Below are 25,143 nucleotides of genomic sequence, written 5' to 3'. Positions count from 1 at the left end.
TGAGAAGCAGCAGTTTTAACCTACAGTGAAAGTAATTTATTATAAGTACAGCCTAACAAGCATTATTAGCATACTATCAATTTAATAACATTAAATAATAGGAAAATTATACAGGACTAACAAGTGAAATGTGTGTAAATATAAAACTCTTGCTATAGTGAGGGCTTCAAACTTGGAACAATAGTATAATTTTTCTCATGTTTTTGCATATGTTCATCTTTTTTTTAATTTTAACCATTGTTTTGATGCTGCTTGGTGGGTGTTATCACATTTTCATTCTTTGAAAGTTACTGAAATAAGTTTGCAATCATAATATGAGAATACATAACTTGGCTTGCCTTTCTGTTTCGATTTTCTGTAGGTCAGTAGCTAACATTTAATTGTAATTATAGACATTCACATTGGAAAAGTTTAAAAACTGTAGTACAGATTTCTGAATCTCTTTGGCTGTAATGATATGTTATAAAAAAATCTTTCTTGTTTTTTTTTTTTTTTTTTTTTTCCGTTGTTGTTTGGGTCTCATTATAGTTTACTTTCACACTACATGTTGCTAGTACGTTTTAATAAATTAACATATTACGATTTTATATTTCTATATATATTTACTACCTAGTTTGTATGAGTGCATTTATCTTGTATAGGGTATGATCAAAAGTTCCAAAACTGTATTTTTATTTAAACAAATATAATCTTTCCCAATAATTATGTACAGAAGGTTTCAAAATAATATGAATTTTTTGTCATCAGTTATATAACTGATGGGAAAAGAAAATCTGCAACTCTCTCTTTAATGAGTTGTTTAGTTTCAGAAAACAATAAAAAAAATCACATAGTGCAAGTTGACATTCATGTGATCTTGCAATAAAGAATATTTGGAAAAATATTATTCTTATATTATCAGATGGAGCACTGTCATGGAGTGAATTCCAATTTTTGCTCGTTCACAGATCAGGTATCTTCCTTCTGATTGTCTCTCTTAAGCACTTATGATTTCTGTGTCTTATTAACAATATGACCGTCTCATATCGACTAATAATGAATTATGCCTTTATAGTCAAAAAATAACTATCATAATCTTTAGACCTGTCCAGTTTTTTCCTTTTTTTTCCCCCCCTTTTCTGTAAGATTTCTATTTGGGAGATTGATAATTTGTCTTTGGGTTGTTTCATCTCTTGTTGCTGTTGTGACATTTTACAATTTAGAAATGCTGGATTATAATTACATATTTCAACCAGTTCTTTTGAATGTTAAACTCCTGTTTCTTTCTGATATGCCCAAAAAACGTGGGAACAAGAGGTTGCATAATCTTTACAAGTTTAAAATGTTAGATATGATGGCTTGGAAACTACCATATGATATTCCAGTTTGAAAGGCTGTCTTCAATTCTTATTTGATGAAAGCATCGAATAATGCTTCTAATATGAGATAGGAGACAATTTTGTGATTTGTTAGCATGCAAAGTCTCATACACATCGTAGCATCTTCAGTGATATTGTGTCTTTCTTTACTGATTTATACCATTCAGATATCATGCCTATTGATACAGCTTTTTCACCTATGCTTCAATAATTATTTTTAGTCTTTAAAGCTGATTTCTTCAATAAAAAGCAAAATTTTGTAGATCTTTGTTCAAAAAATTGTTCATTCATTCTGAAAAATAATTATATGAAATTGATTACTGTCAGTAAGAAATAAAAATAAACCTTACTCATATGCAACCAAAATGCTACCTACTATAAAAAAAGTCTGAATATTCTAATTACAAAATAAAAAGTTTTGCTTATTTGATGTTCAGGTTTATTTGACAAATTCAATCTTGAAACTTTTTAATTCTCACCTTGTGTTACTGCTGTATTAGAGACTTTTTATTAAAGATTTTTCTTAATGTGAATTAGAAAAAAAAAAAAAAAAAAACTTATCACCAAATACATTTCCAGGATGATTTCACCAGAGACGATTTTGTTCACATGAGTGCACCACTCTTATATAAAATGTTTAAGACTAAAAGCGAGTATCCTCTTCATACTGCCATTCGAATAGAAAGAGAGGATGTTGTATTTCTGTACCTTATTGAATATGATTCTCAGGTAAGTAAGTTTTGTTTTTCAAAAATGAAATTTTTAAAATGACTTGCACATAATTTTTCTTAACTTCTCTAGCATAGATTGAAGAAGCTAAATGCATTGCAACTAACTCTTTTAAGTTGCTGCATAGTGCAAATTTAAAATTAAAAGTTTTTTTATTATATTTGCTGTTATTTAAATCTGTTGTTGTTATACTTGGTATTGTGACACATTTAAATGCATTTTCAGTATTCCCATGCAGTCTTGCATACTGACATAGCAAGGACTACAGGCAGACCTATATGCATTTGATTAAGGAAATACTTATAATGAGAGAAAACAACACATCACCTCACCTTACATTACAAGTCTTGCAGATAACTTCTGCTGTGAAGTAAAAAAAAAAAAAAAAAAAAAAAAAAATATATATATATATATAATTTTTTTTTTTTTTTTTACTCCACAGTAGAAGTTATCAAATGATGCAAGGAAGCAAGTTATATAGCATTGGCAAAAAAAAAAAAAAAAAAATGTTTACTGCCCATCCCCTCAGTAATGCCCATCCCCTTAATTCTTCCTTAAATTTATTCAAATTACCCGCTTTCACAAACCAGATGGTAGTTTGTTCCAACAGGAACAAATTACCATCAGTGACCCCTTATAATGTCATCATTAAGTTTACTCACTCTATTTAAAACCTTAAACATCTCAATTAAGTTTTCCTGTAAGTGCCTAGTTTCTAAGCACTGAAAATTGCAGATCCAGTCTTTTGTGGTAACAATAGTTACCACAAAAGTTACTGCATTTCTGCCCAGACACGAAAAGAGGGAGTATATGATGAGAGCCTTGTTCGATCATTTCAACCCTGGGGAGAGATTGTGCAAGGCTCAAGGGATAGAATTTTTTTTCGGCCTGCTCTGTGCTTGTTGACAGGAGAGACTGCTTCTACAGGGATGGGGTACACTTAAATAGAGAGGGTGCAAGAATATTTGCTGATGCTATTGAGACAGTGTTAGTTGGGTCGGAAAACTGCTAGCTTGGGGGGGGGGGGAAGGATTTTTTTTTTTTTTTTTTTGGTAGTTGTTGGAGCATCAGCTTCTGTGGCTATAATGCACCTCCCAAGCTTTTGCAGTACTTTGATCCAAGCCCGAGGCGGGATTCGAACCGCGACCTTTGGGTTGCTAGGCAGGCACTTTACCCACCCGGCTAGCCCGGTTGGCCGGGGAGGAGATACACAGATTAAAAGGTTAATATTGGCCACAGGCAAAAGTGATTCCTGCACTGCTTCTATTGAAATGCAATTGAGCAGCAGCCTGGAAAGCAAGGCAATGGAGATTTCCAGGACTGCTGGAAGTCACAGTGGAACAATTAAATACACAGGCTGTTAGAGTAACTAAGAGTAGAAACAGGTGCATGTATACTTGCATGTACATCAATGCTAGGAGTATAGTTAATAAATTTGATGAGCTTGAAGTGCTAGTCAAGACATGAAGCGCAGATATTGTTGGGATATCAGAGACGTGGTGTCACACAGACATAAGCAGTGCAGAATTGGAATTTAGTGAGTACAATGTGTACAGAAAAGATAGACAGGACAGGAAGGGAGGAGGGGTTATGCTGTTAGTTAAGAAACACAAATCTATGGAAGTGCATCCAATTGATGTTGGTGAACAATGCAATGTTGAGTTTGTTTGTTGTGACATAAGCACTGGGAAAGGAAAAATGAGAGTAGGTGTGTGTTATAGGCCTAATGAATCTGATAAATATAAGAGCAATTGTGCAGAGAAATAGTGGGCTAGTAAATCAGAATGTCTTATAATGGGGGATTTTAACTTTCCAGATATCGACTGGGAATTGTGGGTTGAACATTCACTCACTAGCAACACTTTTGTGGATTTATTGGATGACTGTTTTCTTCAGCAACATGTTGGAGAGGCAACCAGATGGAGTAATACTCTTGATCTGATTATCAGCAGTGATTATTCATGCATTAAGAATTTGCAGATAAAGGAACCACTGGGTGACAGTGATCACAGTGTACTGATGTGGGAATTATTTAAAGATGTAACTATCATCAAGGCTAAAGGGAAGGGCTTTTGCTTTCATAAAGGTGACTACAGGGGTCTCGAACAGTTTTTAAATTCTGTACAGTGGGATCAATTGATGATGTTACCAACATTGAATTCTAAATAGGAAGCCCTTCAGGGACTTAGTTTTGGAGGCTACTAGGCTTTTCATTCCAAGTAAGAAATTCTGTTCAAGGTTTAGGCCTATATGGATGTCAAATGAACTAATGAGGCTCATGGCAGAGAAGGAAAATGTATGGGATGCATATAAAGTATCAGGTGACACAGAAGCCTATGAAGATATAAACTAGTCTGTAATCAAGTCACAAAGGAGGTTAGGCAGGTGAAGGCAGATTACGAGAAATCCTTGGCAAAGGATGCAAAGAAAAACAGCAAAGAGTTCTTTACTTATGTAAACTCTAGAAGGATAGGGATGAATCAGATGAACCACTTGATATCGATGGTTCGACTGTTGATGATCTTGCTCAGATAGCAAACAAACTGAATGAGTATTTTGCATCTACATTCACACATGAGTAGTTATTCAATGAGGGGACTGCCAGAAGTTTATCAAACTCTAACAGGGAGCTAAGTGATTTAGCAATAACCGAGAGCAAAGTGGAGGAGAAATTGTTGAAGTTAAACATAAAAAAGGTACCTGGGATAGACGGGATCTATCCAATTATATTATGGGAGGCAGCAAGGGAAGTAAGAAACCCTTAGCCATAATTATGAGAGCTTCCTTGGACTCAGGGGAGGTCCCTATGGACTGGAGGTGTGAAAATGTATCACCAATTCACAAATGGGGATCAAAAGTGACACAAGTAACTATAGACCTGTTAGTTTAACTTATGTTCCTGGGAAAATAATGGAATCACTGGTTAAAGAAGCATTGCAGGATCATCTAGACAAGACTGCAATAATAGTTAAGACAGAGAATGGTTTGTTAAAGGGAGGTCTTGTCTGACCAATTTGATTGGATACTATGATGTGGAAGTAACTGAATGCCAAAAATAATTTTGATATTATATACTTGGATTTCAGGAAAGCTTTTGAAACTAGCTGTACAAATTGGAGAGGTATGGCATTAAGGGAAGTTGCTACAATGGATAAAGGAATGGTTGAATGAGAGACAACAGAGTGGTAACCAATGGTCACTGCTCTTCTTGGACTAATGTTATTATTAGTGGAGTTCTCCAGGGTTCGGGTTTGGTCCCATTGTTGTTTTGTATATTTATCAATGATATTGATGAGGGTATATCAGGTTTAATGTCCAAGTTTGCAGATGATACAAAGATTGGCAGGGTTGTTAACAACAGTAAAGATAGTATGCTACTCCAACTGGATCTAGATAAGTTGGGCAAATGGACTGATAAGTGGCAACTGAAGTTTAACATTGACAAATGCAGAGTACTGCATATGAGTATCAGTAACCGAGTACCAACTGTGTGGTACTACACTCAGGGAAGTGGAATGTGAAAAAGACCTGGGAGTAATTGTGCAGTCAAATATGAAGTTCACTGACAGGGCAGGTCATGGAGTCTTGTCAATGATATATAGGAATTTTGCTAGCAGGGACAGGGAGATAATTATCCCATTATACAAGGGCGCCTCCGTAGCCAAGTGGGAAGGAGCAGCAGTGCGTAGCGCACGCTTCTTGATTAGACCTGGGTTTGAGCCCGTCACCACCAAATACGGAGGATGCAGAAAGGTCAGGGAATGACCACCGCATACCCCAGAGCAATATGGCCTTAGTTGCTAATGCTCCTAAAAACCAAATACCAACATACCGTTATACAAGGCAATGGTCAGGCCACACCTAGAGTACTGTGTACAGGTCTGGAGGCCTCATTTTAGAAAGAATGTAGAGTTGCTGGAATGAGTACAAAGAAGGGGAACAAAGGGGTGCTCTTACCAAGAAAGGCTTAAGTTCTGCAAATTGCAGCACCTGTGAGGTGATCTGATTGAGGTGCATAAGGCCTTGAATGGGTTGAGTAAGTGGAATGCTGATGGGATTCTTCCTCTTTCTCAGATTAAGAACCTGGGGGGGGGCACAGATTCAAATTGAGGAAAGACAGTTGTAGAATAGATGTGCAGAAATTTGCCTTTAGCCAGCGGGTAGTTGATTGGTAGAATAGACTTTCATCTTTTGTTGTGGAAGTTGATAGCCTAAATAAATTTAAGGCTGGGCTGGACAGGCATTTGGAACGAATGGAGGGGTGAAATGTGAAGGTTTTTTTTTTTTTTTTTTTGCTGATGCTGCTTAAGCTTTCTTTCTTGCATCGTATGCCTCTACTAATGCTAATGCTCTCCACCTCTTGTGTTCTTTACTAATCTGGTTGCTCTCCTCTGCACTCATTCTAAGAGATCCACATCTTTCATAAAATGAGGCTTCTGGGCTTATTTGCAGTACTCAAGAATGTGGCTTAACCATTGCCTTATGCATAGTGACATACACTGTGCTGCCACTTTATTCTGTACACCTACCTAGTAGTGTGTTGAGCCTCCTTTAGCCTTTAAAACAGCCTGAATTCATCTAGGCATGGATTGAACAAGATGCTGAAAACATTTTGCAGGAATGGAGTACCATGCAGATATGAGTGTGTCACGCAGTTTCTTGAGATTCGACAGAGGTGTATGCCTGCTGTGAACAGCCCTTTTCAGCTCATCCCAAAGATGTCCAATAGGATTGAGGTCATTGTCATGTTCCTGGAACCATTTCATAGTGATTCGGGCTTTGTGCATTGGCGCATTATCCTGCTGGAAGTAACCATCTGACTTGGGATAAACTGTCAACATGAACAGATGCACTTGGTCAGCAATGATGTTTAGTTATGATGTGGCATTCAGACATGAATCTGTGGGTATCAGTGGACCCAACGTGTGCCAAGAAAACATTCCCCGCACCATAACACTGTCCCCACCACCTTGCACGGTAGTTGTCAGACATGATTGGTCCATGGATTCATGTTGTTTTTGCCATATTCTGAGTCTTCCATCAACATGATCCACCAGGAACTTCGACACGTCAGACCAAGCAATTTTCCAATCATCGGTAGTCCAGTGCTGGTGTTGCTGTGCCCACAGGAGGCATGCTCTCTTGTTCTTCATTGATAACAAAGGTATGCGATGTGGCCGTTGGCTGTTGTGGCCCACGTGCGACAAAGTGCAACTAGTGGTCCATTGTGATATTTTGTTCTGCGCACCAAGGTTGTATTCTGACGTGATGTGCAACATTGTGTCCCATCTGTTTGCTTGCACAATTCTAGCCATCCTCCTCTGACCTCTCTCATCAATAAGCGATTTTCTTCCACAGGAGTGCCGTTGAGAGGATGTTTCTGTTCGTTGCACCATTCTCGATACACCCTTGAAACTGAGGTGCATAAAAAGTTCAGGAGAACTGCCATTTCAGAGATGCTTTGTCTAGCATGTCTTGCACCTACTACCATGCCATGTTCGAAGTCAGTTAGATCACTCCTTTTCCCCATTCTTGCTACAGTTTGTACGCTTAACTGATACTAGAAAGGTCGTTCTGCTGCATTTATAATCACAACTGTGATCATGTGACTTGCAACGTTGTGTGACAGACCATTTGCGTGCACAGCAGGGGTGTACCTAATAAAGTGGCAGCATAGTGTAATGTTAGTTGTTACTGGGTGTCTCCCCGAACTACGCATTGTAGCTCTGTGATGATGGTGAAGGCCAGAATGTGTATGTATGAGTGTAGTGTTGGGTTGTGCTATTTTTAAGCATTCCAGCATACTTTCTAATCATGGTGGCAAGGTAGGTCAGGTGAGGGGTGAAGATGAGTTTATTGTCAATTATTATACCAAGATATTTTATTTCAGTGACAAGACTAATGGAAGTTGTTCCAAATTTGATCACAGGCAGTCTGTCGATGCTGAGTTTTACTTTGAGCAGAATAGCCTTGGTGAAATGGTTAGTTTATTTTCCTGGGTTCAAGAGTGAAGTACACAGATGGTGGTGTTGGCGCCATCTTCCAGGATGGCTCTGGAGTTTGCAGGCACAGTGAGGATCAAATCATCCACATTGGATCCACTCAGATCCAAGGCAAAAAAGCCATCCAAGACAGTGGATCACAAGAAGGGACCCAGAACAGCCTCGTGGACAGTCCCTGGTGACATGTGAGGTAGTCTGTCGGTAGGCAGTTGTAAGAGAGATAGTTCTATCCTGCAGGTAGTGCTTGATACAGGAGTAAAGATTGCTGGGGAGCTGAGCCTTGCAAAATGCTTGAGAATGGATGGCTACCAGAGACAATCGTTGGTGCCATTGGTGATTACTAAGAGGTACTTCTCATCACACTAGTAGAGAGGAGTTGAGTAATCACATTTGTGGTGCAGCAGCCAGTTTTAAAACCAAACTGCTTGAATGATTGCAGATTCCTGGAGTTATAGTGAGATGTGAGTAAAGGTAGGACGCTCAAAGAGTTTCCCAAAGACCAAGAGAAGTACTGTTGGACAGTAAGACTGATTAGGTGTGATGGTGGTTTATCGAGAAATTTGAGGATCGGATGCACATTGGCATTCTTCAAGGGGTCAGAAAGACTCACATTTGTTATATAGCTTGAGGAGATGGTTTGGGTGGATGGAGGCAATCTTCTTGAGGGGCACTTGTGTATCCTATCTAAAGTGGCTCTCAGCTCTTCAGTCGTGAAGGGTTCTTCCAAGTCTTGGCTATAGTAATTGGAGTTTTCTGTACAGATATGTTGCTGGTCTTCAGTGGGAGGGGAATCATCCACAGGAAAAAGAGTATCAAGGATTGGGTCTAAGTGGTTGACATTGCTCCATTTTGAGCAGTAGTACTGTTGAGAACCCCCACCCCCAGAAGCTTATCAGTCACAATCTGGCAGGCAGCTCCCCGGGGGTCAGTGTTGCCAGCAGGAGGGATTGCCAAGAGTCTTGCTTTCTTTTTCTGATCAAGTTGATGTTGACATTATGCTGTCTCCTATAAGCTTCACACTGTGCATTACTACCTGTCGGAGTTGTTCAAGTTCCAGACTCCATCAAGGAACAGCATTTGTGAATGGATTTCTTTATCTGAGTTTTGCATTACAGGCCTGCGAGGAAACATCACACATAAGTGCCTGGTCAATGGTCAAGTTTTCATGCAAAGTTGGGCAGTCACTGGGCAGCTGGCTTTCAACAGAGATACAGAATTGATCCCAGTTAGCGCTCTTAATATTGTAGCAGATAATGTGGATTATCTGTCCTTGGTCCACCGTCTGACCAAGGGCATATGTGATAGCCCGAGGACAGATGTGATTCAAGCCTCTTGAACTTTCCAGTCATGGAAGTTCCGCACCACAGACCTGTTAGCAAGTGTCATAGAGAAAGTACAATATCTATTGTACTTTCTCATGGCATGCTTGAGAAGGTAGCAAGATTTCCTGGTTGGTTGAGTACTTCAAGTGGCAAGTTAAGAAGGAAATTCTCGATCTTGTGTCCATGGTGGGAGCCCACTTGATCAGGAGTAGCACTTTGCCATAATGCTGGCAGTTTGCATACATGCAAACCAGAACATTGGTTGGAGAGAGCAAAGTCTGAGCCATCTATAGGTAACTAATGGTTTCAGTTATGTCGTTATGTGGTCTTGTGAAAAAAGATATAAGATGGAGTGAGCCAAGTTCAGACAAGACCTGCACAAACACCAATAGGGGTGGAAAGTGAATTGATCTTGGTGACAGTGAGTTGGGCGATCCTGACAGTAATGGCTGCCCAGAGGGTTCTGTTAAGGCACTCGATTATCCTCTAACTTCTGGGGTAGTCTCATATTCTGGCAGAATGGGTATAGGGTTCCTGTATGAGTAGTATGTCAATATTCTTCTCTTTAGTAACAAGCTAAGGTCCTTGAGGTTGTTCCGGACATTCTCTCAGATATGCCAGACAAGCTGCACTTGCTTCCTGGGAGTCTAAAACGCTGATGGAACTGATATTCGGGTGACACTCAAGTCAAGTGGACCAATTTTGGCAAAGTCCAGATGGTCTGTGACAGCCAAATTCTCTGCTTGCACCTTCACGATGGTGAGACTGTTAGTAATCCTGGGTATAACCTCCATGAACAAGTACATGGTGGGTGACCACCCAGGTGCGAACCAACGTAAGCAGGGGTCGAGGTGTGGCGCCCACACCACATGGAGGAATGCCACCTCTCTTTGTTACCAGGCAGTACTAGGTGGTAGATGACTCTCACCAACCAGTGCAATAACACCACTTTGCTTATTGGAGGCTTGAAGTGGTGAAACCCATGTTTAGTCTCTAGAGCTAAGTTCCGGTCAACCCTTCCCTATCTCTTCCATCATGCAGTATGATTGATGACTTGAGGTTATGATGAACATCGTGGCGAGATCCAATAATCCTTACATTTCGAGGGTACAGCTCTAAAACTGTTTGCAGGCCGGCCGCTAGTTAGTACACCAGACCAAACTTATTGGTAACTCTCTAGGAGGCTTCCGGATCAGCAAGTGTATAATCTTGCTACCTCTACTCTGCCAAATAGTGACTGGAGGGAGTCCGAGTAGTGTGAATGCGGGGGAGCATTGCCAAAGTCACATTATGTCAAGGATCTGGGTATATTCTTACCATGTGTAAGAATTACACATGGTAAGAATATACCCTTACCACGCCATATCCAAAAATTTCATTACTTCATACAGCATGTACCACCCACTTTTTTTTACTATTGAATACACCATGAATTGTCAAACTAATAGAGCAAGCTTATCTGCGAAAAGATCTAAACCTCCCAAGCACTTCCTAATTCATTTCACAAATATACGTGGTCTCAATTCTAATCTTAACGATGTCCATTTCCACTTGCAGTCTGCCAAACCCAATGTACTTTTCCTGACAGAATCTCAGTTATCGGTTGATTCAACTACTGCTCATCTCAGATGCCCAAATTATTCGCTGTATGATTCCTTTCGCCTCAAAGGTGGTACTTGTGCATATGTCCGTTCTGATATTCCCTGTCAGAGACTTGGCAATTTGGAATCTCCTCTCTTTGATCTTCTCTGGCTTAAAATCTCTCTACCTCATTGTGTCAAATTCATCTGTTGTCTGTACCGTTCTCCCAACTCCACTAATCACTTGGAGCTCTTTGACTTCCTCCCTTTGCAACTTGACTTTCTCCAGTCCAACTTTCCTAACAGTGAGGTAATTTTCCTTGGTGATTTTAATGTTCACAACTCCAGCTGGCTTCTGTTTTCTAGTCACACCGACCCAGCAGGTCGAGATGCTGAGGCTTTTGCAATTACTAATGACCTTGCACAGATTGTTCATTTACCTACAAGAATACCAGACAATGCTAATCATACAGCCAACACGCTTTATCTTTTTCTCAAAAACAACCCTTCTTAAGTACACGGTTGAAGTGAGAGGTCCTTTGTGCACTTCAGATCACGACTTGGTGATTGTCTCTTCTCCAATGGAGCCTTTATCTCATGGCTATTCCCAACCTCGTGTTTGGTATTACAAGAATGCAAAATGGGATGACCTGCGAGATTTCTTTTCTTCTTTTCCTTGGTTGGATTACTATTTCAAAACTTCTGATGTCAACGTTTGCTCAGATCGTGTCAGTGAAATTATTCTTGTAGGAATGGAATCCTTTGTCCCACACTCCACTTTAAAATCTTTCATTTTATCTAAACCTTGGTTTTCCAATAAATGTGCTAAGGCTGTTCAAGAGAAGAATGTTGCATATCGTAATTGGCTTGTTTCTAATTCTTTAGTTTCATTTTCTGCCTACACCAAAGCTCGCAACAATTGTAATGCAGTTATTAATCAGTCCAAACTAGAGTTTGAACAGGCTAAGAGTAGAAAACTTGCTTCTTGTCCTAATGGTAGCTGAGCATTCTAGTCCCTTGCCAAAGCTATTGGCTGCAACTTTTGCCCATCTCTGCTCCCACCTCTGTCCAAACCAGATGGTTCTGTTGTCACTTCAGCCAAGGATAAAGCTGACCTGCTGGCATCCCATTTTTCTTCCAACTCATGTATCAATGATCTTGGTAAAACACCTCCCACCATTCCCAACATGGTCCATTCAGTGCATTCCTGTGGTGTTCCGTCAAAAGGATTTTGACGAATCTTGATGCTAAGAAAGCTCCAGGTCCCGATGGTATTTCTCCACTTGTTCTCAAAACCTGTGCTCCTCTACGTACTCCTATTCTTTGCTGCCTTTTTTCACTTTCTTATTCCAAAGGTGTTTTTCCTTCTGCTTGGAAATTTGCTCATATCCAGCCAGTTCCTAAAAAGGGTGACAAATCCCTCCCATTCCATTGCAATTACTTCTACTCTTTCTAAAGTAATGGAGAAATCAATTAACAGCCAACTCTTAAACTACCTAGAAACCTTCCATCTTATCAATGATCGCCAGTATGGATTCCATCAGTGTCGATCCACTGGTGATGTTCTGGCTTATGTTACCCATTTATGGACTAATTCAATGGAAAGGTTCAGTGAAACACAAGTAGTTGCTCTTGACATCTCAAAGGCTTTCGATCGTGTTTGGCATAAAGGTCTTCTAAACAAGCTTCCATCTTATGGTTTGCCAACTGTTTTTAGTAATTGGTTATCCAGTTTTCTCTCTGATCGCTCACTGAAGGTGATGGTAGATGGCTTTCTGTCTTCTAACTTCTCCACTAATGCCAGTGTCCCTCAAGGTTCAGTTCTTTCCCCCACTCTTTTCCTCTTGTATATTAATGAACTTCTTCCATTGACTGGAAATCCTATCCATAGTTTTGCCGATGATAGCACATTGCATTCCACTTTTCATTTTGAGAAACCTTGCTCTATTCAATTAGCTCCAACTTCTCGAAAATCTGCTACCAATTCCTTAAATGCCAATATTCAGGTAATTCTCCAGTGGGGCAAAGACAACTTAGTTGATTTCAACCCTTCTAAAACTCAGTCTTTTCTTATATCTCGCAAAAAGGATTCTTCTGTTCCTATGCTTATCTTTAGTGACACTCCGATTTCTAGGCAAAATGATATATCTGTTTTGGGGATTGCCCTGACTTCTAATCTCTCTTGGCACAAGCACATTACAAATATTGTTTTCTCTGCATTTAAAAACTTGGTTTTCTCTTTCGCTCTCGGTGTTACTTGTTTTTCAAACAGCTGCTCACTCTGTATAAATCGCAAATTCGCCCTGCCATGGAATATTGTTCCCACATCTGGGGTTGTGCCCCCAAAACCTCTCTCTCAGGCTTCTTGATTCCATTCAGAAGAGGACAGTTAGGTTAATTAATGATTCAACTCTAACAGAGTCTCTCCACTTGCTGTCTCATAGACGTACTGTTTCTGCTGCATGCCTCTTCTACAGATACTTCCATGGGCACTGTTCTTCTGAATTGGCTTCTATAATTCCCGCTCTCTCTTTCAAAACAGTCCGAACACGTGCCGCCACCAGCCAACATCCATTTACTGTCCAACTTGAAACTCACAGAACCAACTTTTCATCTTCCTTGTTTATTCATTCAACTGCTGTTTTCTGGAACAACCTTCCTTCATACGTATTTCCTGAAAATTACAGTCTACAGAAGTTCAACGTAATGTCAACAAATATCTTCTTTCGTTTTCTCAAATTCCAACACAAGCACGGTACTAAATACTGTGGGGTTTACATAAAAAAAAAAAAAAAAAAAAAAAAAAGCGTCAGTTGGTGAATGACTGAACATGAATGCTGTCCCTTAATCTGTAGGAAGTTTGAGAACACAGCTGTTTTGTTTATGGTGTTGTGCCATGACCGGTGTTTTGCTGGACAGTTCTCTTGGCCTTGAGAAAGACTGTACACAGTGGATCTCTGATTGAATGGTCAGGCAGAAGTTTAGTCTGTTTGCAGTGGCATGCACTACAGGTTTTTTTTTGAGGCAATCCTTAAAGTCATGACCCTTTTTGGTGCAGTGGCAATGGGTCATCCCAGTTTGTGCTCAGTTGTGGGAGATATGGCCAAATCGGAGGCATTTAAGCACTTTGTGATGAGAAAGTGATCTCGTACAGCACTTCATCATCATCCATGTAGACATATTTGCGATTTTAGAATATTCCTTATTCTTGGGGACATTTCTTTTATCTATCTGCAACTGAAGTTTGATCTTGATTTTGTTGTATATCTGGGTAGTAGTTTCTGGGTGAGGGCCCACCCACCCGTCTAGGAAGTCCTGTAGTTTCCTCAGGTAAATCTCCTCTACCAATTCCTTCTGGGTAAGAGATTTGTCCCACATCCAAGAGAACTATGGGGGGCTTTCTTATGAGGGACCTCTGCCCTCAGGCCAATACTAGTAACTTCAGTGGGTGTCATAATGGGCTGAGCCTCCTCCCTGATGGCTGTTTCAATAATAATCCCCGGATTCCTTATCTTGCAGATATTCTTGATACATATGGTTTTCATCTGTGATGTTAACTTGTTCATGACCTCATTTTTGATGGCCTCACTGGACTCAGGTTTATTATCCTCAGTGGAGCGGATAATAACCAAATTTGGTTATTATCTTAGTTCTGGCAGCTGAGGTGATCCTGTTCAACTGCTGTGAAATGAAACTAGCTCTGTCCAAATCCACATGACTTGAGCCATAGAGGAACCATTGGGAATGTCAAGTTTGCCTTCATCCATAGTTAATTTGGATGAGAATGGAGGAGGGGGTCAGTACACAGGCAAGGCTGGGGACTCCATGCCAGTGCAAGGTGTTGTTCACCAGGCTTTCCACTTTGCAGCCAGGCAGACACTCCAGTCTGGAGTCAACTTTAGGCTCCTCTTGTGGGATTTAATTCTTATTTTTGCTAATTAGTGTGACAGCAGGCTGTGCCTGTAGCTCAGAGTAAGAATCTGACAGGTATGACAATTAATTTTTTAATTTAAACATCAGGGCAGTATACAGTATGGAAACAGAAGTGGGTCAGTCTGTCAGCATTGAATAGCTGGAAACTTTTGAAAAAAGCTTCTTTCATATGGCAGTTTAGTGCTATACTTATTCATTGTTAGAAAAAAAAAATATTCAATTATATTTACCTGGTGAAAACTTACATGCAGAGTGGACATCTTATTCAGCTAGGCATTACAGAGGAAAAAACCCAAACTGATAGTGAAAAATGTGTGGCTGCACACACCGAAGGCTCGTCACTCTCCCCATTGCCTTATCAGTGGGATAATCACCTCCTTCCTCCTATTGAAAAATTTCCTGTGTGTATATTTTGTGACAGAACCTCATAAGCAGTTCTAGCAGCCTGCCCACACTGCTCAACTTCTTTTTGGACTGTACAATTACTTGTAGGTATCTTTTGTTCTCCACCACCTTGAGTGTGATACCACTTAATTGGTATGTTATTCTGGGATTACTGCTGCCCATATACAGTGCCATGCATTTACCAATGTTAAACCTCAATTGCCAATTCTCATCCCACTGTCTAATTTATCTAGTTCTTGATTCTTGTCATTAACCACCCTGCCAACCTTTGTAACATCTGCAACCTGAAGCTTGATATGCCTTCATAAATACCATTAATATTTATTAATGATACTGATGAAGACATATGATACAATGATTCAATATTTATTGTAAACAGTAAGAGTCCACCACTAAATCTTGAGGGACTCCACTAATAACATTAGTCCAAGAAGTTCAATGCCCATTTATTAGCAACCTTTGTCTTCTTCCACTCAACATCCCTTTATACTTAGCATTAACTTGCCTTTAATGCCACACTGCTCCAATTTGTACAGTAGTCTTTCGTGTGAAGCAGTGTCAAAAGCTTTACTGAAATCTAAATATATGATGTCAAAATTATTATTTGCATCCATTTCGTTTATTACTGCACCATAGTAACTAATCAAATTGGTCAGACAGATCCCCTCCCACCCAACAAACCCACGTTCTGATTTCTGTATAATTCCATTCTGTTAAGAGTGGATTATTCTGCAATACTTCTTTAATCACCAACTCCATTACTTTCTCTGGAACAGAAGCTAAGTTTACAGATCTATAATTGCTCTTGTCATCCTTTGATTCCCCTTTGTGAATAGCACACATATTTGCACACTTCCAATCTGTAGAAACTTTCTCTGAATCCAAGGATGCTCTCTAGTAATTATGGCCAAGGATTTGCTGACCTCTTCTGCTGTTTATTTTAATATAACTGGATAGACCCCATCAGCCCCGGGTGTCTTATTTACTTTTAGCTTCAGTAATTCTGTTTCACTTTCTCCTCAGTTTTAACAAAATCATTTAGCTCCCAGTTATAGCTTGGTGTACTTTTGGTGTTTCCATCCCTAAAAACTTCAAGTGTGAATGCAGAAGCAGAGAATTCTTTATTACTCTTATTTGCATTCTTTGCTAAGTTTCTCGTAATTTGCCTGAACTTGCCAACACCTCCCTTATTGACCTGATTGCAGACTAGTTTGTACTTGCTGTAGGATTCTGTCTCCTACTAATTTATAATTGCATGCATTTTTCTTTTCTACCACTAGTCTCATCAATCCATCTGACATATGCAGTGCCATGCATTTAGGTATAAACTGTAAACATTATCTCTTAGTTGATATGAAAAGCTTGGTTGCTTCTATGATTACTTCTCTGAATGCCTCCCATTTAGAATATGGAGTTGGTAACAAGAAGTTTAAAAGTCATCTAAGATCACTGCAGCTGCCTTTACAAAAACAAAATCCCTTCCCTTGACAGCAGTTACATCTAACTATTCATACACCCCCCCCCCCACACACACACATAATGCAGACAAAATGCATATAGTCCATCTACTATTACCACGAGAACTGGCAGACTAAGATCATTGGTTAGTGCACCAAGAAGCCTCTAGCTAACCATTGTTATCTTTGTAAGGCATAATTTTGATGATAACTCGTGTGTCACTCGAAAGAGAGAGATTGAGCAAGCGAGAATGCAATGTACCTGTAATGGTAACACCTCAAAATCTCAGTATTTGTAGTTCAGTGGAGTAACTATATGCAATTTGCATAGTAGCTTTCATTCTTCAGTTATATAAATTATGTTCTTTGTGAACAAATTTAAATTTATAGCAAACAAAGAACAAACAAACAAAGATATAAACATATTCTTAATATTTGTGTAAATTTATTCCATTATACCACTAATAAGGAATTTTACCAAATTAATGATCGCATAAAAATTTAATTAATTTAGTTGGACTTGTAGGTAGTATCTATATATCTATTCTTCAGTTACAGAATTTCTGTTGACCACTGTTTAATAAACATTTTTGTGTTACATGCAGAAATATGCTATCATAAGCTTTGAAGCTTTGCACCACCACTTACCTTTTATTGAAATAAAGGCAAATAATTTGCCTTTATTTAAATGTGAGTCGTATTATTCTGTTTTGGACCTTAAAACACTGCATTTTCATTTCATAAAAAGAATGAATTGTGTTTTAAATACTTGCTTTTAAGTAAATTTGCTTTCATATAAGCTAAGCAGCAGCAGCAGCCATTATCAGTCCACTGCAGGATGGAAGCCTCTTCAACAATTCATGTTGAGGGAAATGGATCATAATCTGCCATGCTGGTCCAGTGCTGGTTGGCAGATCGACCATATTTAGCAGTCAGGGGTTTGAACCCCAGTCTACTCAAAGAGCATGTGCTACTGCACCCCTGACCACTCCGCTACGGAGGCCTTTTTTTGTCTTCATATACATCATATATAGTCAGTTGATAAAAGTATTAGTAATAGCAAACATGTTTTATTACTGAATCCATTCAAGACCTTAAATACCTCAATCAGATCTCCTCACAGGTGCCTAGTCTCCAGACTGAAATTTGCAGAACTGAAGCTTTTCTTGGTGAGAGCACCCTTTTGTTCCCTTCACCAATTTCATTTCCCTTCTCTGCACCTATTCCAGCAGATATTTCACTGACAATTTTTCTGCAGCATCAGTTCTACCCTTAGAATTAGATTAGCTCATATTTTTAAAATTATCAATAACTTTCAATGTTACATTCCACAAATATCTATTTTTAATTTTTATATGTGAAAAGTCCACATGCTTTGAATTAGTTGTTCTGTATGAACTAGTTGCATGAGCTAAGAGTTGCTAACTGTTGAGTAACTATGCTTGCATTGGATTTAAAGATACTTTAAAGGTTATTATTATTATTAGCCGTATAGTGCAAGAAAGCCTGAGGCTTATGCTGCACCAGCCAAAAAAAATTTCCGGGTTACCCTGAGAGAGAGAGAGAGAGAGTCAGGAGTAGAAGGGAATCACCAAGAAAGAGAAGAATGATGATATCCAGCTCAGGACCTTGGGTGTGCCAAAGCCCATACTCACCAAATGTGAGCCCCCTGGGGTTCACATAAAACTGTCTTACATTTCAATGATGTATGAGAGAAAAATTTGGATTGTAGTGGCATATTTGTTATCTTCACCAGTGACCATAAAAATTTATATCTTGACTTTTAATTGAAAGAATATGAAGTTGATTGCTGTTTATTTATATTTTCATTTAGCTGCCTGGTAAACTGAATGAAGTGGATAACCACAATGATCTTCCAATAGACCTGGCTCTTCGTACTAAACAGGAAAGCATTGCTAAGACTCTTCTCTCTCACAGAGCAAATGTAAATGCTACAGATAACAGGGGGCGGACATTATTGTACAAGGCAGTAGAAAGGGGTAAGTTACTAAGGCAATTATTTCCTTAAATAAAAAAATACAATAAATAAACTTAGAAACTTATGCACTTGACTTCTCAAAGTTATATGGATATCAGTATTTAAAAAAAAAAAAAAAAAGCATTTATTAAGAAACTTAATATCTGCATGTATATTTTTAAACATTAATGACAGCTGTTGTCATTCCTGGAATTCTTTTGTCCTGTTTGGTAATAGCAGATAGGTGATATTTTGCTCCATTCCTACTCTCATGGGACAAACAGGTTGTGAATTGCTGACTGTTGACCTAAAACTCATTAGAAATTCACAACCTGGTTACTTAGAGGCCTAGATTTACTGGGCCTTGATCTATGTCCAAAGTATATTTAGTTTGATAAAGTTTTTGAGACAACGTTTTGCATTTTTGTAATCACTATCTTTTGAAGCATTTAATTTCTTGGTAATTTTTGTCCGTTAATGTAGAACCATCTCTAATGCAATCATAGTACAAATGTTTTATGGGTTAATTTACATAATGCCTGGTTCATTATTTATGTTTCTATTTTACCAAAGTTTTTTTAAGGCTAAGAAGAGTTTGCTTACCTCTTTTGCAGCTTCTTTTAATATGACTGGATAGATCCCAGTTGTATTAACACTTTCTTTAAGTTATCAAGGCAATGGTTTGCAGTTTACCCAGAGTTGAATTGGGTTATGCCCAGAGCATTTATAAGGATGTGTAAGAATATTCATCTATTTGATATTTCTGTTTTGCCTATCTCTTCACTGATGAGAACCTCATAATGTTCAAAACAGTTGTATTGTTCTGTACAACTGCTTTTCCTCTGTCAATTCCTCTGGAATTGACAGAGGAAAAGCATTTTAAATTTGCTTGAATTAAGTTTTAGGAGGGACAGAAAGAGCATCTTTATATTATGAGCCTATATAATACAAAAATTCAAATATTAAAGAAAAGACCAGAAGGGTGTTTAAAAAAAAAAAAAAAAAAAGTGGAAAAAAAAAGATTGGTTTGGTTTGGTTTGGATTTTATTGGCGCATTAGCAACTAAGGCTATAATGCGGCAAGATCAGGTACGGGAAAAAAAAAAAAAAAAAAATTCATTGATTAGTAGTAGTAGCAGCAGCTTGCCAAAGAATGGAATAGTTAGAATATATTGAACAAAAGAAGCCAGAATTGCCTTTTTATTACTTTGAAAAGAAAGGGATGGGGGGAGTTTTCAAAAATAAAATAGAGATATGGTATAGCTGAAAGAATGGGTTTTTTTTTTTTTTTTTTTTTTTTCCTGTCACAAAAACTTACGACTCAGACATTAAAAATAAGAGGCAGCTTGAATGACCTAATTTTGAATGATACTATGAATTATTTCAGAAAAAATGTGCTTATTCTTTTTATATCTGAATCATACTATATTTAACTCTGTTGTATAACTCTATTATATTTGTTTTTTGAATAGTGTATATTGCAGGTATCGTTTTTTTTTCAGTAATTCATATAATATTATTTAATTGTATCACTTTTTTTTTCTGTATTAATACGAGTTTTCGTAATTGCTAAATTTTCTTCATTATTTAACAGCTGATGAGTTATCAGCCATCTTCTTGATAGATAATGGTGCCGCTGTTAATATTGCTTTGCCATTGGAAAAAGAAACGCCTCTTCATCTGGTTGCTAATTTTAATCCTAAGGAAACAAAAGAATGTGAATTAGAAAGTATGGCAAGAGTTGCTGCCAAATTGTTGCAACATAGTGCAAATCCCAATTTGCAAGACAGTAATGGAAAGTGAGTATTTTATCATTGTTTTTTCATTTTCATTCAACTAGTAATTAAATCTTTTCCCTTGTAACTTGTTTATTGCTTTCTTCCCCTTTCTAATATTTTGTCATTTCAATTTATTTTAGGTTTGTATTGGTAGTTAATTATTCACAGAAATATTGGTACTTTAGACTTCGGTACATCTAGACTGTTATTTTTGGCAGTTGGATAATAGGTGGATTCTGGGAATGAGGTTATATTTGTCAGTTGATAATTTTGTGAATTCAAACTTGGGACTTTTTTTTTTGATAATTTTCAGATTGTTTTGCTTATCTCTACATTTGTAATTTGTAGTAAAGGATTAGTTTTAAGCACATTATATACTAGACAAGATGCATTTTTAATTTAAAAAAATATATAGACATGAATTTGCTAATATTAATTACTCTCTATTTCAGTACTGCTCTACATCGTGCAATTATGGCTGAAAATGAACTAGTGTTTAATATTCTTCTGGAGGCTGAAGATCTTAATCTGGAGTTGCAGAATGTTGAAGGACATACCATGCTGGGGTTAGCCCTTCAGGTTGGTAAGAACTATGATGATGACAGTTTTGCTGCACATTTGGTGAAAAGAGGAAGTTGTTTGAATGCTCTTAATCCTTTAAATGGTAAGTTTTAATGATTAATTTGAATTGTTATCTATCTAAATTTGGGGAAAATATGGCTGCTGCTGTTATTCTTAGCTTTACTATTTCTTATGTTATGAATTATAATGGTTTGTTAAATATGTTAATTAATGGCTGTGAGATGAAATTTAATTTCTTTATAAACTCTAAATTACACAGGTAAGAAGGTTATTTTAATTGTATTTTATTATTGTTAATAAAATGCAGTTTTTATATAATTGCATTAATATGTTATTTTATTTGTTGTTTTTTTGAATATATATATATATATATATATATATAACTACTAAGTTAATATGCAAACTACTGTTTTTCCTAAGAAATATACAATACAATACACTAAGCTTCTGCACAAGCTACCAGTATATACTAAAATTCATTGTTCCCATATTTTAGAAATGGCATAATGTATGTATTTAAAAAATATTTCTTGAACAATTTAAAAGCAGACTATCAAAAATAAACAAGCAGGCCTAAAATGCTGATGAACAAAAGCATGCATTATTGTTTTTTGAAAATGAACATTTCTTCTGTATATAGATTATTTAATTATTCCTAAATACTGTAAAAAAGTCAGTAAGGTGGCAGTAATGGTTACTGCTAAATTTTCATCAGCTGCATTGTGTTTTTTTCTGAAGAACGCCTCATACTGTCAGTATTGCTGAACTGAGGCAAGGCCACAACTTTGTTGCTTATATCATATTTTTTTTTAAAATTTATTCAAACTTCTTACTTCTCCAGTGTTAGGGGTTAAGTTTATTCTTGCACAATCAGTTATTCTTTGACTAATTCAAATGTTCACACATCTGTCCTGCAGTCATCCTTTTTCAGTTTAAATATATGTCTTCTTATGTGTATCATCTACGAAAGAGTAAATAGACCATCAGCATTTAATTTTCCAACCCCTTTAAACACTTCAGTTAGATCTTCCACAGGTGCCTAGTTTCTGAACAGTGCAATTTACAAAACTCAAGCCGTTTCTGGAAAGAATATCTTTTCCCCCTTATCATTCTTGTTGCTCTCCTCTGCACCTTTTTCATTAGATATGATAAATAACAGAGCTTTGAACTGCTGTTCAGAAGAAGGAAAGTCAGTCATCTTGACATATCTGCCACTTATAAAATAGTTGATTATTCTTTTCATTACAAATAACAGATCAGTAGTAAAGATTATGTGGTTATCTTTCAATACAGGCATTGAAAAGTTCAAAAACTGTTGTGTGTCTCTGCATTCATTGATCTTTTTTGGATCCTCCAGTGATAACAGCTAAAATGTCACAGTCAAATCAGCTGACAATTTTTTACAAATTGAAATATGATTATTAATATGTCCCACATTATCTGATAAGAAACCAGTAATCTTGAAAAGCTGTCACAGTGGTGCCTCAATTTGTATACAAATGGTGGGTTCAGTTTGTAGTAATGCCATTTGTTATTACCAATATAATCAACCTCCTAGTAATGGGTGTTGTTTCTAATGTGCACATAAACTCAAGCCTGAGTGGTTGACTTTCAGCCATCTTCAGAAGGGGACCAAAACATCCCTGAAGATGGAGTGTACAAATTTTCAAATTAGTTGTTTAGCATATAAACTTGTGGTCTTCATACGTCCCCTCCTATGTTGGTTGAAAATTCCACGGTTGATGCATAGAAAATTCACTTTTGTATTGGATTGATTTTGATGTAGTTGTCTAATGTATGGGGGGGTTTTTTGTTTTTTTTTTACCATATTAGTATCACGACATAATGTTACTTTCAAACTATATTAGGTCTTCAGCATAATTTATAATATGTATTTCTCATTGGACAAAAAATCCTGGGTAGTGTATGCTCTAAAGTTACAATATCTTGTTCATAATGATTTTTAAAAAAAATATCATAACTTAAGTGTTTAAGCCAGTAAGTTTTACACACTCCAACTTTTATAACTTTATATACTGGATGCAAATAGAGATTTTTGTTGAAATTTGTTCATCTGGTTACTAAAACTATAGGGAGCCATAGTCCAAGCTTACAAAGACTCCTTATATGGAAAACATGTCTACAGTTCTTATCTTTACTATTAAATAAAAAAAAAAGTTCCGACGTTTATTTTATCCTTTTCTAGTAGCATAATCTTGGTAATTCACCAGTGGACACCTCTGGATTGTGTGACAAATTAAATGTCACACAATCCAGAGGCATGACAAATTAAAATGAGCATAACTTTATTAGCATTAGTAGAGGCATACGATGCAAGAAAGCAAGCTTATGCAGCATCAGCCAAAAAAAAAAAAACCTCCCATTTCAACCCTCCATTCGTTTTAAATGCCTATCCAGCTCAGCCTTAAATTTATTTAGGCTATTAGCTTCCACAACAAAAGATGGAAGCCTGTTCCACCAATCAACTACCTGCTGGCTAATTTCTGCACCTCTATTCTACAACTATCTTTCCTTAATTTGAAACTGCCCCTTCAGGTTCTTAGTCTGAGCAAGAGGAAGAATCCCATCAGCATTCAGCTTGCTCAACACATTCAAGGCCTTATACACTTCAATTAAGATCGCCTCGCAGGTGCCTACTCTCCAGGTGCTGCAATTTGCAGAACTTAAGCCTTTCTTGGTAAGAGCACCCCTTTGTTCCCCTCACAAATCTTGTTGCCCTTCTTTGTACTCATTCTAGCAACTCTACATCCTTCCTAAAATGAGGCTTCCAGACCTGTACACAGTACTCTAGGTGTGGCCTGACCATTGCCTTGTATAACAGGATAATCACCTCCCTGTCCCTGTTAGCAAAATTCCTATATATCATTGACAAGATTCCATGACCTGCCCTGGCAGCCCGTCTGCACTGCTCAGCAAACTTCCTATTTTACTGCACAATTACCCCCAGGTCTTTTTTTACTTTCCACCTCCCTGAGTGTAGTACCACACAGTTGGTACGTTTCTCTTCGGTTATTGCTACCCATATGCAGCACTTTGCATTTGTCAATGTTAAACTTCAGTTGCCGCTTCTCAGCCCATTTTACCAACTTATCTAGATCCAGTTGGAGTAGCATACTGTCTTTACTGTCATTAACAACTCTGCCAACCTTTGTATCATCTGCAAACCTTCATCAATATCATTGATAAATATACAAAACAACCCTGGCGAACTCCACTAATAACATTTGTCCACGAAGAGGAGTGTCCATTGATTACAACTCTCTGTCATCACCCACTCAACCATCCCATTATCCATTTTAGTAGCTCACCCTTAATGCCATACCTCTCCAATTTGTACAGCAGTCTTCCATGTGTAACAGTATCAAAAGCTTTCCTGAAATCCAAGTATATGATATCAAAATTATTTTTGGCATTCAGTTCCTTTGTGACCACATCATAGTATCCAATCAAATTGGTCAGGCAAGACTTCCCTTTAACGAGCCCATGCTGTTTAACTATTACTGCAGTCTTGTCTAGATGATCCTGCAATGCTTCTTTAACCAGTGATTCCATTATTTTCCCTGGATATAAACCAATAGAGAGAGACATTTAGGGTGAATTTTTGGGGGGAAAATGAAATGTGGTGCAATGAATTAAACAGATGAACAAATGTTGAATTACCAAGATTATAGTGTAATAGTTTCGGCTGCTGTTACAGTGACAAAAATTTACCATGACATGCTCTCTCCCTCTCTCTCTCTCTAACTCTCTCTCTCTCGTGCTCTCTCTCTAGGCGCCTCCGTAGCCAGGTGGGAAGGAGCAGCAGTGCAGAGCACATGCTTCTTGATTAAACCGGGGTTCGAGCCCGTCACCACCAAATACGGAGGATGCGGAAAGGTCAGGGAATGACCACCGCATATTCACGGAGCAATATGGCCTTAGTTGCTAATGCTCCAAATAACAATAACACACTTTGCTCTCTCTCTCTCTCTCTCTCTCAGGAATATCCCTTCTAATCCA

At 37.8% G+C, this 25,143-nt stretch overlaps 1 protein-coding gene across 1 annotated transcript in view; it reads left to right on the top strand.

The window, feature by feature from the left end:
* Positions 1 to 25,143, top strand: part of LOC150090216 (ankyrin repeat and FYVE domain-containing protein 1) — a 199,065-nt gene that overhangs the window by 62,989 nt on the left and 110,933 nt on the right. Inside the window, exons 6-9 of the mRNA XM_090369021.1 lie at positions 1,938 to 2,087; positions 18,621 to 18,786; positions 20,358 to 20,562; positions 20,994 to 21,205. Coding sequence (XP_090225147.1) covers positions 1,938 to 2,087; positions 18,621 to 18,786; positions 20,358 to 20,562; positions 20,994 to 21,205 — 733 coding nt within the window. The remainder of the gene's footprint in view (positions 1 to 1,937; positions 2,088 to 18,620; positions 18,787 to 20,357; positions 20,563 to 20,993; positions 21,206 to 25,143) is intronic.

Source organism: Mastigoproctus giganteus, chromosome 2, assembly GCF_048544385.1.
Source record: "Mastigoproctus giganteus isolate SK-2022 chromosome 2, ASM4854438v1, whole genome shotgun sequence".
Lineage (NCBI taxonomy): Eukaryota > Metazoa > Arthropoda > Arachnida > Uropygi > Thelyphonidae > Mastigoproctus > Mastigoproctus giganteus.
Note: the sequence above shows the minus strand (reverse complement) of the source record. Positions and strands in the feature narration are given on the sequence as shown.